This window comes from Podarcis muralis, chromosome 8, assembly GCF_964188315.1.
Source record: "Podarcis muralis chromosome 8, rPodMur119.hap1.1, whole genome shotgun sequence".
NCBI lineage: Eukaryota > Metazoa > Chordata > Lepidosauria > Squamata > Lacertidae > Podarcis > Podarcis muralis.
Window position 1 is genome coordinate 18,772,403 of NC_135662.1, and position 15,851 is coordinate 18,788,253.

The 15,851-nt window shown below is 41.8% G+C and overlaps 1 protein-coding gene across 3 annotated transcripts in view; it reads left to right on the top strand.

Annotated features, from left to right (window-relative positions):
• CSMD3 (CUB and Sushi multiple domains 3) overlaps window positions 1-15,851 on the top strand; it is a 601,007-nt gene that overhangs the window by 521,735 nt on the left and 63,421 nt on the right. For all 3 annotated transcript variants that reach the window (XM_028736265.2, XM_028736266.2, XM_028736267.2), the window contains 5 exons: window positions 3,311-3,499; window positions 6,557-6,742; window positions 7,792-7,986; window positions 8,442-8,615; window positions 14,377-14,550. In XM_028736265.2, coding sequence (XP_028592098.2) covers window positions 3,311-3,499; window positions 6,557-6,742; window positions 7,792-7,986; window positions 8,442-8,615; window positions 14,377-14,550 — 918 coding nt within the window. The remainder of the gene's footprint in view (window positions 1-3,310; window positions 3,500-6,556; window positions 6,743-7,791; window positions 7,987-8,441; window positions 8,616-14,376; window positions 14,551-15,851) is intronic.

Below are 15,851 nucleotides of genomic sequence, written 5' to 3' on the forward strand. Positions count from 1 at the left end.
TGTCTGAATTGGCTGATGGGGGTAATTTAAAGAGTTGTAACAAGTACCTTGATTGTAATGTTTGTAAAAAGGTTAAAACCCACAGAGTCTCTTACCCCAGAAGCGACAGAGTTAGTGAGGCACCGCTACAGCTGGTTCACATGGACGTAATTGGTCCATTTGCTGTAAGCAGGGGTGGATCACGTTTTTCACTAACAATTGTGGATGACGCCACGCGTTACTCCTGGGTTTTTCCCATGAAGAATAAGGGTGACGTGTTCACTAAGTTTAAAGGCTGGGTGGCATCTGTGGAAAGATTTCTGTCCATTAAACTCAAAAGGATACAGACGGACAGAGGTGGTGAATTTATGTCAAATGCCTTTAAAGATTGGTTACAAAAGCGTGGCATTGGGCATAGAAAAACGAACGTTTTTTCCCCAGAGGAGAATGGCGTTGCAGAGCGAAAAAACAGATCTTTACAAGATATGATGTTTGCCATGCTTGATGATGCTGATTTGCCCATGTCTTATTGGGGGGAGAGCATGCTCACCGCGTGTTATCTCCAAAACAGGCTCTTTCATCAAACAATAGGTACAACCCCGTACTTTAAATTGTTTCAGAAAAAACCCAAAATTGACCATTTGCATGTGTTTGGATCAAAAGCCTGGGTATTAATTCCAAAACAAATGAGGAAGAAGGGAGATCCTAAGACCAAACAGTTAGTGTTTGTGGGTTACCAGGAGCTGGGAAAAGGTTTCCGTTTTGCTGAAGGGACAAATGGCATTGTGATCTCCAGGAATGCCAGTTTTTGTGAACATAGTGGCTGGGAGAGACTACATGCCAATACTGAAGTTTGGTTTGAACCTTCCCAGGAACTTCATGACTCTGAAGGTAGACACAGGGAGTCAGAGTCTGAGGGGGAGGAAAGTTCAGATAAGAGCTCTCAAGAAAGTGGAGTTAGCCAAAGACCAGTTGCTATGCAACAAAAGAGAGGTCGTAGTTCTGAGGAGGAAAGTGGGTCAGAAGAAAAATTTTCTCCCAGAAGATCTAAAAGACAAAACAAAGGAGTGCCTCCAGTGCGTTTTTCTCCAGATACTGCAAATGTGTTTAGTGTGATTGCAGAACCCAAGAGTTTTCAGGATGTGTTAAAGTTACCAAAAGAGGAGGCAGAGCGCTGGAAACAGGCAATGGAGGAAGAGATGTCCTCTCTGAATGAGCACAAGGTTTTTACACCAGTAGCAGCGCCTGAGGGGGCAAAGATTGTAGGCTGCAGGTGGGTGTACAAACTTAAACCTCTGGTGACAGGAGAGTACAAATACAAAGCTCGTTTAGTGGCTCAAGGATACTCTCAGAGGCCTGGAAAAGATTATGACGAGACTTTTTCCCCTACTGCTAAGGGGGACAGTGTAAGGCTGATTTTAACGCTTGGAGCAAAGAGAAAACTCCTGTTAAACCATTTTGACATTCAGACTGCATATTTACATGCATCAATATCAGAAGACCTGTATCTAGCCGAACCACCTGGTTATGAGACAGGTTCCAATAGAGTGTTAAAATTAAACAAAGCTCTATATGGTCTCAAACAGGCTGCAAGATCTTGGAACAAATGTTTCCATGAGGCCTTAGTGTCATTTGGTTTCAAGCAGAGTACAGCTGACAATTGTGTTTATGTACGTGGTACAGGCAGCGATCAAGAGTTTTGTCTGATTTATGTAGATGATGTTTTGTATGCCTGCAAAACAGATAAACAAACTAAAAGGTTTGCCAAACAATTGTCCAGTAAGTTCAAAGTGAAAGACTTAGGCCCGGTTAGGACATATCTAGGGTTGGAAGTGTGCTGGGCCCAAGATGGCAGCTGTCTAATTAGTCAGCAGAACAAAGTTAAACAACTACTGACTACATACAGGATGCAGGATTGCAAAGGGGCAGTGGTGCCTATGGATCCAGGTTTCATAAAAACACTTCATATAGATGAGGGTCCTGAATTTGAACATCCTGATGTATATCACTCTGTAATTGGAAGTTTATTGTATCTAGCACAGTGGTCCAGACCTGATATTAGCTATGCAGTAGGCATATTAAGTAGATTGGTCTCAAGACCCACACTAAATGCCTGGAAAGGGGTAAAACAAGTTCTGAGGTATCTCAAACAGACAATTGGCTATATGTTACAATTAAATTCTTCAGAGGATGAAATGTTGAGTTGCTACTGTGATAGTGACTGGGGAAATTTGCCGGATAGAAAATCTGTCACAGGACTAGTCATAATGGTCGGTGGAGCTTTAATCAGCTGGCGGTCACGCAAGCAAGACGTTGTAAGTGTGTCATCAACGGAATCAGAGTACGCAGCATTGAGTGAATTGTGCAACGAGGTGATTTATTTCAAGCATTTGTTAGCAGATTTAAATGTAAATTGTGGAGAACCAGTACGAGTTTACATTGATAATCAAGCTTGTATAACCTTAAGTAAAACAGAGGGTTTCAAATCGCGTTCCAAACATATCTCTGTAAAATACCAAAATGTACGTTGCTGTGTACAAGACAATGTAATCACCTGTACTTATGTATCAAGTGAAGAAAATGTAGCAGATGTGTTAACTAAACCATTGGCAAAGATAAAGAACAAGCGAATGTGCAAGGGTTTAGGTTTGCTGGAAAAATGATCTCCTACATAGGTGTATTTGGTGTTAATTGTTCAGCAGAATCTGTGAGGGGGTGTTCAGTTTCTGTTAATTGGTTCTCGTGGGAAACTTGCAGATTCTAGCTTCACACAATTAACTCAAGCTGGTGTCAATTTACTCTTGGCAGAAAGCCCAGGTCTGCTTGACCTAGAAACTACTCTGATTGGTTAACGACCAGCACTCTGCTCTGTTATCAAGGGACTGCTAGCTCAGTTTGATGTGAGGTGTTGTTAGGAGTAGAAGTGCTGTGTATGGTTTTGAGAGAGAGAGAGGATTTATTTTGCTTTTATTTGTATGCAGAAACTCTGCTGGTTTTATTTTTCTCCTTTTAATAAATCCTGTAAAATAGTTCTTCTGAGTCTAGCTGACTAGTCATTACTGCCGCAACTAGCTTCTTCGCTGTGCAGGAAAACTCTGCTACGTTTGGGCTAAAGCCAATAGGGCTATGCCTGACACTTCAAAGTTCCATGATGGTCAGTGTCAGAATACAGCCTTATTATCTCCCCTTTCCTTGGGGTCTTCACCACTGCTGCTAAAGGGGTCAAGGCTCCAAAGTTTGCAATCCCCACAGGAAAATGCCTACTGTTAAATAAGGTGATATGTGGGGGAGAAATCCATGCACTGATTGCTTCTTTCTTTTGTTTTCAAAGCCCTTTACTGCAGCACCCCAGAGTCACCTCCTCATGGGTTCATTGTTAGCCAGACAGGTGGGCAGCTGAACAGTGTGGTTCGCTGGGCTTGCGACCGAGGATTCCGCCTTGTCGGAAAAAGCAACGCTTTGTGCAGGAAATCTCCCAATGGATATCATGCATGGGATGCACCTGTCCCAGCATGTCAAGGTAATCAGCTTTTCCTTACAGAATTGGATTTGCCCACTTTGATTCCATTCCAAATATCTATGGATGCTCTAGTGCACCAGTAGCGCTGCTAACTCCAGTTAATGCAAAAAGAGAGAGAAAAGCTCCATTTTTATTTGACTTATTTAAGCTAGGGAATCTTTCAGCCATTATTCACGACAAGCTCCAGGGCATCATGCAATTAACCAAGTGGCATGAAGCAAAACATTTGACAGTAAAGCAATATAATATGCATAGCCGGCAGTCTGCATTGAATTGCACACATTAGGGTAAAGTGTGCACGTTTTCAGCACCAGGGGTGCCAATTCAGTCATTGGGACACATGTAGTTGTCACTTAAATGATATGTATGGAATAGCCCCCACATAAGTGCCCTTAAATTCAGGGAATCAAGAGCTAGAAAGTGGAGTTGAATGTCTGTGAAGTTTCCCAAGTAGGATTCCCCCAGGTTTGTGGGTTCTCAGGCAGGTAGTAGCACTTGTAATGGTGCCAAAATGTATAGAACCAACACCATGCTTAAGCTATAATATATATACTCAATTTAGCCCAGAAATATATTACTGTGGTTTGCCTTTTTCATTAATAGGTTTTTTCCTCCTAGGCAAATCCTGTATCACAATAGCCTCTACCAAGTGAGAATTTCCTTCATTGCGTTATCTTTATCCAAACCAGAACAATCCCTTTCTTTTCCTTTCAGCGCTATCAAATCATTTTTATCTGGTCTACATTCAATTGATGGGCCTGTGAAAAATTTAGAACCATAAAATAGAGGCAGAAGAATGTTCCAAACGCACCGACCTCAGCCTTCAGTTTGCATTGTTCCATGTAGTCTACTGCATCAGTTCATATTTATGGAAAAAATATCTAGAGGGAAACAATATCTGGCAAATATTAGTTTGCTAGGATAGCCAGGGAAGGAAATAGGAGGTGATGTGGTTATTGGAGGAAAGAAAAGGTACAGTGGCTTTATTAGAACAAGCAAAAGTAAACTGTGTGCAAAAGGTCAAAGCACAGAAGAGCCTTTGATATACTATATCTGCCTCCATTAGAGCCACTGCTGCTACTCTGATTTAGTTGTTGTTGTTTCTGCTGCTGCTGTTACATTTACATCCCATATTTCCTCCAAAAACCTGATGGTTCTTCCCCTGCCCATTTTATCCTCACAATATCCCTGTGATGTATGTTAGGCTGAAATACAGTGTTTGACAGGTTTTAGTCTAACCCAGGGGTGTTCAAAGAAGGCCAGATTTTATGAAGTGAACATACGTGCGGGCCAACCAAAGTTGTTGACCTTTCTTAGAACCATGGGGAGGAACTGCCTGCGGGGGGCTGGGTTAAACCGACTGACAGACCGGATTAAGCCCCCCAAACAGACTTTGGACGACATGCCTAGTCTAACCAGTTCACCACACTGTATCTCAGTGATGGTGAGGATAATCGTGAGGGTAATGACTATCACTATGATCTGGGCTGCTCCTACTGTTTGGCATGGTGAGAAAGCTGCTTTAGGTAGCAGATCCTCAGGGATGGGGACAGCAGTGGCAGCTGCTCAGACTGTTCCTCTGGAGGTCTCCTAGCCAGTCATCTATTTTGGATGATAGAGATGTGTGTCATGTGCCCTGCCCTCTATCCCCCTAAGGTCACCTGCTGCTTTCAGGTGCACAAGAAGCCTCTGCCCCGTCACCAGTGTTCAGTTAAGATACACCTGTTAGTCTGGAATGGCAGTTCAGAGCCATTGAAGCAACAGTCAAGATATGTGCATGAGTTAATTTGGTTTGATCCTATTTGTGGTTCGAGGACCCGACCCAGGCGAAGTGAAATAAAGACACAAGGACACGTGATGTAAGGTTAATGGGCTAGAAAAGGCCACAACTTTATTGGTTACAGCAATTGAAAAGGTATTGGCTTAGGCATTGGATCGAAACAAGTGGGTTATTCACCAGTAGGTGGAGCCTGTTGATGCCAATCCAACTATAGGCTCACCCCTGCTGTCACTGAGGGTCGTGCCAAGGCCTCCCGCCAATCAGGCATCGGACGGAATACACGACCCCCAGATTCCTTTAACGGAATACCCCTAAAAATTGAAGGCATAGGCGATGGCCACACCTAGCACTTCCACACAGCGCAACACATTATTCCAATGCCTAACCTACCCACCAATACCACAGAAGTTGTGACGATTGCTACGAGGTAGGCGAAAAAACCAAAAAGCCTAGTGCCAAATGGAAAAACTCCTACCAGGCCCCCCAGACAACCGGGGCGACCAACCTAAGGTCCATAGCAAGGCCAAAAACCTAAGCCCTAACTAAAAGGGAGTGGAGGGTGGGTGACTTGCGATGGACGGAGGAAGAATGAGGCCGGGAAAGGCTGGCGCCGCAGCAAAATGCTGCTGAACACGCCCCCTCAGTGGCTCCTGGTTGGATGGCCACCGAGGGGGCGTGGGCGCCAGCCAGGTGAGCGGGCGGGCAGGGGGCCACGCCCCCTGCTAGCCGGAGCTCGGGCCCCGACCACAACCCCTCCCCTCTCTTTCAGGGAGGAGAGTCTTTACTTTGGAGTAAGTCTACTGTATTCATTGGGACTTATTCTTGATGTGTAACCTGTGAAAGGTCAATGAGTAAGAACATAAAAATAGTAGAAAAGCCCTGTTGGGTCAGGTCAAAGGCTCATCTAGTCCAGCATCCTATACCAGTTGCCAATAGAAAGCCAGCAAACAAGACCTGAATACAGCAGTTCTATACATTGTACAGTTGAATACTGAAACAGTGGAGACCATTTGGAATGAACGAGCGATTGCAAAGAGCAAGTGAGAGTGCTGTCGCTTGCTGTGTTCCAGCCTAAGAAGGGATTTAAAATAAACCTTCCTTGATAATATTTTATATGTTTTCCTAATCCTTCCTTACTTACTTCTTTTATCTCTCTCTCTCTCTCTCTAGATACATAAACATATATGTTTCTGAACTTCAAAAATATGATAAACAGATTAAGACAAGGCCAGTATGATGATATTGTGTCTAACTGTGTGTTTGTTTCAAACCTGCAGCTATCTCTTGTGGCATTCCCAAAGCCCCAGTGAATGGTGGGATATTAACTACAGATTATTTGGTAGGCACACGGGTTACTTATTTTTGCAATGATGGGTACAGGCTATCATCCAAGGAACTTACTACAGCAGCATGTCAGCCAGATGGCACATGGAGCAACCATAATAAAACACCTCGTTGCGTAGGTAAGGACAATCTAGACAATTCCAGCTGAATTTCTTTTGCTATTTTGGTTGTCATCGGCTTTCATTTTCAAGTGAACAGTTGCTAGTCCAAAGCTGCCCAATAATTCCACAACCAGTGCATCTGCCATTGGGATTAGAATGCAAACTAGAATAAGCAAAGAAACTACTTCGTTAATGAAAATAGCAGAGCAACAGAAAGGTTTGGTAAACATTATGGGGTTATTTAGATCATGGTTGCAGGCATAGGTTCATGAAAGAGCATCAAAAGCTGTGAAATTCTCCAAGTGTTGGACATCTCCTTAAAGGCATGTATGGAGTAACACAAGGGAGGAAGGATATGTTGTGTTGAGTTAAAAGAATTGACTCAGGGACCTCAATTTTTTAAATAGCTGTAAGTGAATTACTGGTTATTTGCAAATATATCTTGATCTGCAGAGCTTTGTTGTTATTTTAAATCTGGCATAGCACTTACTCAGGATAAACGCACTATAAAAGTAAGACAGTATTATGATTGTAAAGTTTTGTTACTAAGCTGAGAGTTTGAGTTTCCCCTCTCCCCCATACAACCAAATGATAATATCAAGGGAAATGACTTTTGTAAACCATAACATGATCCAATTCTGGAGCAGGGGTAGTTTTGCTAGAGGGGGAATGAAAGCAGCAATTCTGATTGTGTCAGCAAAAGTTGAAGATGACTGAGGGGGTTGGGGGAAAATTCCCCTTAATCTAGAAGTGTTTTAAAACTGTGATACACAATCCATTAAATAATTTGTTTGAGCAGTAAAATAATACTCACTCTCCAGATCTAAGGAGAAAAAAAATGAAATACAGGGTATTCATATTCATAAAATGAATATAGCTTGACTCCCCAAATTAAATATAGCCTGTAGATTATTGTGCAGCTGTTTAAATTGGCTGGGGCAACCTGGCCAGATGGATGGGGCATAATGATGATGATGATGATGATGATGTTGTAAATGTATAAAACTTCATATTCACAAATTTACTCATTGGACTTCAAGACAAATTTTCCTCCCTCCTCTCTCTAGTTGTTACATGCCCAAGCATCAATTCTTTCACCTTGGAACATGGAAGGTGGCGTATAGTGAATGGTTCTCACTATGAGTACAAAACAAAAGTTGTTTTCAGCTGTGATCCAGGATATCATGGATTGGGACCAGAATCCATTGAATGTCTTCCCAATGGAACTTGGAGTTGGAGGAATGAGAGACCGTACTGCCAAAGTGAGTACCGGCCAAAACTGTCCGGCCCAAACCTATTAAATTCTCAATATTTCTGTAGACAAGTCCATCATGATGGCTTACTCAGAAGATAGGTCTGCATCTGAAACAACTCATATTGATGCTGACTTATACTAATCACATTCAGGGGCAGCTTCATACATTTCAGAAAGCAAGGAGTGAGATTAAAGTGAGGGGTTTTTTTTGGTAACTATTTCTAAAACAGCCATAAAAGTCATTAATTTATTCTATGACATTAGTATTATTTAACAATTTTTTTGATAGTATGAACATTTTTTGTAATATAATGTTTTGGGTTTGTTATTTTGCATCATTTATCACTCTGCATTCACCCTAAGATATAGCATTTTAATCACCTTCACTGAAAAACGAGCACTGAATGTTTACATGTGGATTTTGTGTGTGCAACATATTTCTCCTTCTTTTAACTTTTAAAGTTATTTCCTGTGGCGAGCTTCCTATACCTCCAAATGGGAATAAGATTGGAACTCAGATCACCTATGGCTCGACAGCTATCTTCACTTGTGACTTAGGATTCATGTTGGTGGGCTCAGCTGTAAGGGAATGTCTCTCTTCTGGACTATGGAGTGGAACGGAAACAAGATGCTTAGGTAAGAAATTAGTTTCCCTTTGTGCCAATTGTAAATTTACAGCCCTACTGTGTGGTCATGTGACCATATGTGCTGACCTGAGCATCCATTTCCTGTCAACAAATTTATTTCTGTTGCATTCAAGAGAAACTTTCCTTACTGAAATATCCTTTCCAATTGAGTTTAAGACAGTGATAGCATTCTGAAGTTGCCATTATAGTTCCATTATCATTTATCATCACAATGGCAGAGTGCAAGGCAATGCAATGAAATGGCACATGGTAATATAACTTTACTTTTAGGATTTCAACCTGCAGGGGTAATGTTCCTTCTTCCTTTGCTCAGCCTTCCGCCCCAACCTGTATGTTTTCATTTTTATTTATACTAGTAATTTAGTAATGGTTCAGTGGTTCCACTTTTCTTCCATGGTTAGCCTTCCATAAACAAAATGGCAGAGCCACTTGAGCTAAAAGTACCGGTATTTGGCAGAGATTAGCTTTCTACATGTGTGTAGATCTGAAGTGTTGACACGGGAACACTGCTACATCTCCAACTAGGGTCCATCCATATCACTTTTGCATGTGTTTGTTGATAAATATGTTTCATCCCATTACAACAGTAACCTGAAATGTTTAAAGTGGGAACCTCCATCAAAATGTGTATTTAAATACACACACACACACACACACAAATAATAATATGTATTTTGAATGTATTTTCTCATAAAATACAACCCCCCAAAATATATATATATACATCTCTAAACATATTTTGTCTCAAAATATATGTTTTAAAAACCAATCTGGCAGTTCCTAACTCCCAAAAATGTAACACAAAGTTCAGAGCAGTGCAAAAGCTGGAAGTTAACTGCCTTCTGCTTTGCACATTAACCCAGGAGGAATCAGGTCAGCTCATACTGGAACTGGGGAGGGGCGTGAGTTTTTTTCAAGCATCCCTACTGCCAGTCTCCAGGTGTTAACAAGTACCTGGAGTCTACGCAGGTACAAACAGTATATGGGGCCTGTGTACACAGAAAAAATCAACTTGTGAAAAATAGCAGGAGTGGGTCAGTAGAGAATGGAGGTTGTGTCCCGTCCACCCCCATTCTGAACATTGTTAAAGGGCTATTGTTTTAACAGATGTTCCATGGAGGACAGCTTAACTACTCCTCTTTGTCTTGCCAAGGGAATTCTTTGTCATAGGGAAATAAGCGAGGCTCTGACTGCTTGACAACTAGTTATATTTATTTCCCCTTAGACCTTAAAAGAAATGGTAAAGGAAACCAATTAGAAGCTAAGAACTGCAAGAAACCACTACATGAGCAGAATCCAATTCTCCTGAACTTTTACCATAAACAATTACCGGCTTGCTCACTATAAGGTCACAGTTGTTTGATGCCTGTGCAGAACTGAATGTTTCCGCTTCCTGGGGAATCATTAGTCTGAAAGGATAAAAATAAAGGAATACAAACTTGTAAAAAAGCTTGGATTGTTGCTTTCTCATAGTTCTCAAATCAAATTATTTGACATTTAAAAGATACAGAAGCATGCCAAGGGAGGTGGCATTTCCAATTTATCTTTAATGTACCATTTTTGTACTTTCCCCCATGGAAAACCTAGAGATTAGAAATAAAACATGGAAATATTAACAGTTACTAGGCATTAAGTAAATTAAAGAAATTGTGGCTAATATGCAGCCCTCCTGGCTTATAAAATCTAGGAGAGGGGAGTTGATTGGTTGAGTCCAGAGTGTGGTTAACACTTCATTGCATAAAGAGGTGGTCCCTGTTGCCTTGAAAGAGTGATAGAGTGATGACTCCTAAAGAACCATCCATGGACCCTTTGGACTGGAATCAATTGGGGAAGATGGTGGAGACAGTTGAGGAGGGGCAACTGCAAACATTATTGAATGACATGGATTATTTAGACCCATTACAATCTGAATCCAGGCCTGGATATAGGACTGAGTCAGCTTGAGTCACCCTGGTGAATGACCTTTACAGACAGTGAGACAAGGGGAGTATGACCTTTCCACTCCTCCTCAGTCTCTCTGCATCTTTCAATACCATTGGCCATGGCATTTTCCTGGGCCGGCTTTGTGCTGTGGGAATTGGGGGCACTGTGCTACAATGGTCCTTGTCCTACCTACAGGACCGAGTGCATCGAGTAGCATTGAGAGAGTGCTTCTCAAGCCATGGTTGTGCAGTAGGGTGCCACAGGGCACTATTTTGTTTCCAGTGCTATTTAATATCTACGCAAAGCCACTGAGAGCGGTCATTGGGTGTTTGGGAGCAAGGTGCCTTCAGCATGATGATGATGCTTAACTCTGTTTCTTCATGAAATATCAGTCAGGAGAACTGTTTATTGCAGATCCATTTCAGCATGGACCCATGACAATACATGGAAGACATGGTTGTATAACAGTAAAATTATGCAAAACAGCATATAGTCATTTACCTTAAATAACAACATATTTAGTGTAGCATAGTGAGCGTCTCCACCCCCATCGTTCTGCCCGGACACTGAGGTACTGTGCCGAGGGCCTTCTTGTGGTTCCTTCACTGTGAGAAGCCAGGTTACAGGGAACCAGGCAGAGGGCCTTCTTGGCAGTGGCACCCACCCTGTGGAATGCCCTCCCACCAGATGTGAAAGAGATAAACAACTACCATACTTTTAGAAGACACCTGAAGGCAGCCCTGTTTAGGGAAGCCTTTAATGTTTAATAGATTGTTGTATTTTAGTATTCTGTTGGAAGTCACCCAGAGTGGCTGGGAAAACCCAGCCAGATGGGCGGGGTATAAATAATACTACATTATTATTATTATTATTATTATTATTATTATTATTATTATTATTATTATTAGCTTTGGTGGCCCAGAGCATATCATCTGATTTGGGTTGCTGCAACAGACTAGCTTAGGTGGTTCTCATGAATTGATTTATTGAGATAGAAAATTTACCAAGCAGTACATTCTACAGCCAAAGATGAAAGCTTTCACCAACACAGTTAGCATCCAACTCCCATGTCAGTTATTCCCCTTTTGGGGGAATTATGCTGCCCTTGGCTCATCCAGCTGAGCCTGGAATGAACAAGTTACATGGACACCTTTGGCAGAACTTGATTGGGGACTTGAGCTGGGAACCAGCAAGGTGCGCTGGATTTCCACCATATTCTAACTCACTCATCTTGAGGGATCTTTGTTTAGGACTGTCCCTTAAGTGCTGTTAAGCATCCTGACATGTTTAGTACCCCCAAAATCAGTTAATAGAAAGGAATCTTGATTATGGATTAAACAGAAGGAATATAGTGGCATATAGGTCCCATTCCAGAATGTTGTATGTTATCAGAAGTGGCATGTTTGTAACAAAACAGCCAAAAGATAAAGAAAAAGTTAATTCATATGTTTGGTTTTGATAATACTGAATGAAGCAATTTGTTCTTTTCTCTGGAATATTGGGAAGGGGGACTTAGAAACATAATGTAAGAGCTGGGGAGGGGTCATTGTGAAGAAAAGGAGCATGGAAAAAGTTACTGTCCTACAAAGAAATGATCAAGAGTGATTATATTTTAAATTGAGCCGTAGTTGAATAACTTTTCTTCTTCTTCCCAAATGGCCAGATAGATTGGTTTCGAACTTTGGAAAAGAGAATGCTTTTGCTCCGTCTCCTTCATCTGGCCCAGAGCATTGAAATGGTTTAAAATGGAAGCACCATAAGACCATTAACAACAAAAGGAGCTGTAAAATGTATAGTGTGCAGCAAGGTTTTTACAGTGGCAGGTGTTCTCGCATTTTTGACAGTGTCAAATAGGCACTCTTGAAATTCTTTTCATCACAGACATTTTAGAAGCAAAAAAGGGAAAGGGAGGGGCGAGTCTACTCCGACTCATTGAAACTGAAGGGGAATTAAACAAGCCATGCTGGAATGGCTATGCAGTAAACAGTCACCAATTATTTGTAATAATAGCACTATTGCCATTGTTTGAAGCCCTTGTGCACCTCCTTTTTCATGGCATAACGAGACAGCCATTCTCCAAGATGTGCAGACAAAAAAAGAGTGGTTTCCTTGGTGATGGAAATGACTATAAATGAGAGCTCTCACAATATCCCTTCCCTTTCAGCAATGCATCCCTTCACACTTCCACAGTTCATATATTACTGTCTTCAGATGGAGAATATTTACCTCCATCACCATTCATTTTTATGTGTGATATGCAACTACGTTTTATTCAGTGGGCATATTGAAATGAATGGACCTAACTTAATCATAGTCATTAATTTAAGTGGGTCTACTCTGGGTAAAATGTAGTTGACTACTACTGCACATCTGTTTAATTATGAGGAGAATGGCATTTTTCAAATATATACAGTCTATAAGTGTGTGTGTGTGTTGATGCTTCAGGGCGGATTGAGTCTGTATAATTGGGAACTCTCTGAAATAGCATTAACGAGCTTTGGTTTTGTACAGCAGGTAACACATAAGTAGATATGTTCCCAAATTTACACAGAAATAAATTTCTATGGAACCCACTTTTTTCATATAAGAATGTACAGAATGTATTCACAAAATGACAGGTGATTATTATACAAGGTATGCATTTAAATAAAACCAGCCATCATTTGGCATTGTGTGGTTGATTTATCAATTAACACCTGCACTATGCTCTGAGGGGGTGGAGCGGGAATTTAATCCTCCCCCAGGTGGACTTGAACTTCTATTCAGAACTTTGCGAACATTATTTCAGCAAAATAATAATATCCATTAAATCTGGACAAATAAGATGGCATCCAACTAAACTGACCCGCTATCATAAAGTCTTTTGCCTGTAGGATCCATCTTCTCTACCCATGTCCTCTTAAATCTGTTCTGGCTTTCCCAACCCTTTGGAACAGATTTGGGGAGGGTACACAGGGAGAGGAGAGGAAGGGGACATTCCATTGGACAAGTGGAAATCCTTACACTAGTAGACCTATTTAGTTGGATACCATTTACAATTTAGTTATTATTAATTTAATGTATTTACAGCCCACCTTTCTCTCAAATTGGGATTTAAGGTGGCTTACAACATTATGAAATGTAGAGCAATAAAACTGACTAATTGAAAACAATAGTTAAAATACACACTTAAAACCAGAACGAAAATACAGTTCGCCTCGATAGCAGCCCACTGGTCAGCTTTATCTGCATCTTAGTTTTCAAATGCCCATCTAAATAAAAAGTTCTTAGCCTGCCAGCAGAAGGATATGGGAGAGGATTCCCCAATTATTTTACAGTTCTGTGTATACTGCTTAGATATATTTTTTTTTGATTAAGCAGTTTTATTTTCCATGATTCCCTGGTGTCTTATTGGGCAACCTGCATGGGAATTACACCATTTAGCCCTAACAATGACATTATGAAGCATTTCAGATTGAGACAGAGCGACTGGAATAAAGTTGCCCAGGCTTATTCATGGCTGAGCAGGGATTCAAAGCTATTTATTTAAATCAAGCACTCTAGCCACTGCACTATGTTGGCTGTGGCGATTTTTATTCAAGACCATGCTTCAAATCTCCCTTCAGTCATTAAAGACACTGGGCCATTCACTACTTCTTGGGCTAACCTACCAACAGGGTTGTGGTAAGTTTTATGTGCAGAAGTGTTATATGTTGTATCCGGTATTGCATGAAGGAAATGCAATGGTGAAATATAAATATTAGAACTAAAATACAAACAATAATGGCGGACAAGAAATAAAAGTGCTGTTCCTGTTTGTAAACCACCATAATTGTATCTTTTTGTAGCTGGACACTGTGGTATTCCAGACCTTATAGTCAATGGTCAAGTAATTGGAGAGAATTACGGCTACAGAGACACTGTCGTATATCAGTGCAGTCCTGGCTTTCGACTCATCGGCTCTTCTGTGCGAATATGCCAGCAGGATCACAACTGGTCTGGTCAGCTTCCATCCTGTGTGCGTAAGTAAGCATGGCAGAGGTTATAGTGTGTTTGCATAATTAAAATCCCTCCCCCCCCCCATCTGATGGGGCTAAAATGGGCAGCTTTCATACTGCCTGCGAGGCTATTGAAACACGAAGTTGTTTCTAATAAAGAATAAATGAATTATATCATTGGAAGGGAAATGTCACATAGCATCTGGTCCAGAGATATCTCATCATTTTGGGGCTAAGGTCTATCATTGCTCTTGGTCAACCCTCCAGAGATTTCATGCCAGTAGTGGCTGTGGCTAAAAGTAGGTGAGGCCACCCCACACTCTTGCAGGCCGCACACCCTCCCAGGATACACATTTTCTAACACACACACATACAAAGGGACATTCACACACATCCAGCTGATCCATGCAGATTATCTGAGGATGGTTGTTATCACAACAATTGTCCAGTTTTCAGTCTGATAATCAGGGAACTAGCAGTTGGCATCCCTATCAAACTTCTCCATCCACTCCAGTGATGTATTTCTGTTGTTCCTTTTTGCTGCTGCTGCCAAAATAGACAATCTTGTGCAGTGTTTGTGTGTGTGTGAGAGAGAGAGAGGGGTGGGGCGGGAGAGAGAGAGAATTTTTACTAGGGTGCAGATCAGGCCCTGGCATGGCAGTCATCCCTGGTCTAGCCCAACCCTATGTTCAATGCAGGATGCAAGTACATAAAGGTAAAGGTAAAGGTACCCCTGCCCGTACGGGCCAGTCTTGACAGACTCTAGGGTTGTGCGCTCATCTCACTCAAGAGGCCGGGGGCCAGCGCTGTCCGAAGACACTTCTGGGTCACGTGGCCAGCGTGACAAGCAGCATCTGGCGAGCCAGTGCAGCACACGGAAACGCCGTTTACCTTCCCATTGGTAAGCGGTCCCTATTTATCTACTTGCACCCGGGGGTGCTTTCGAACTGCTAGGTTGGCAGGCGCTGGGACTGAGCAACGGGAGCGCACCCCGCTGCGAGGATTCGAACCGCCGACCTTTCGATCAGCAAGCCCTAGGCGCTGAGGCTTTTACCCACAGCTCCACCAGTGTCCCTTATATGCAAGTACATAATCTTTGGCAAATGTTTGACCAATTTAAACAGGCAAAGGAAAGCCCACCACCTCCAGAGGCAGTCTGCTCCACAGCTCTTAACAATGAAAATGTTCCTCCTGATTTTTATCTGAAATATATTCCCTGCAATTTCCATCCACGGCTGAACTCCTTCTTCATCTGTAAACTAAATTGTAGTGGGGATGAAAGCAGCCATTTCCCCATCTCAGTTATTTTAGAAAATGGCATTATT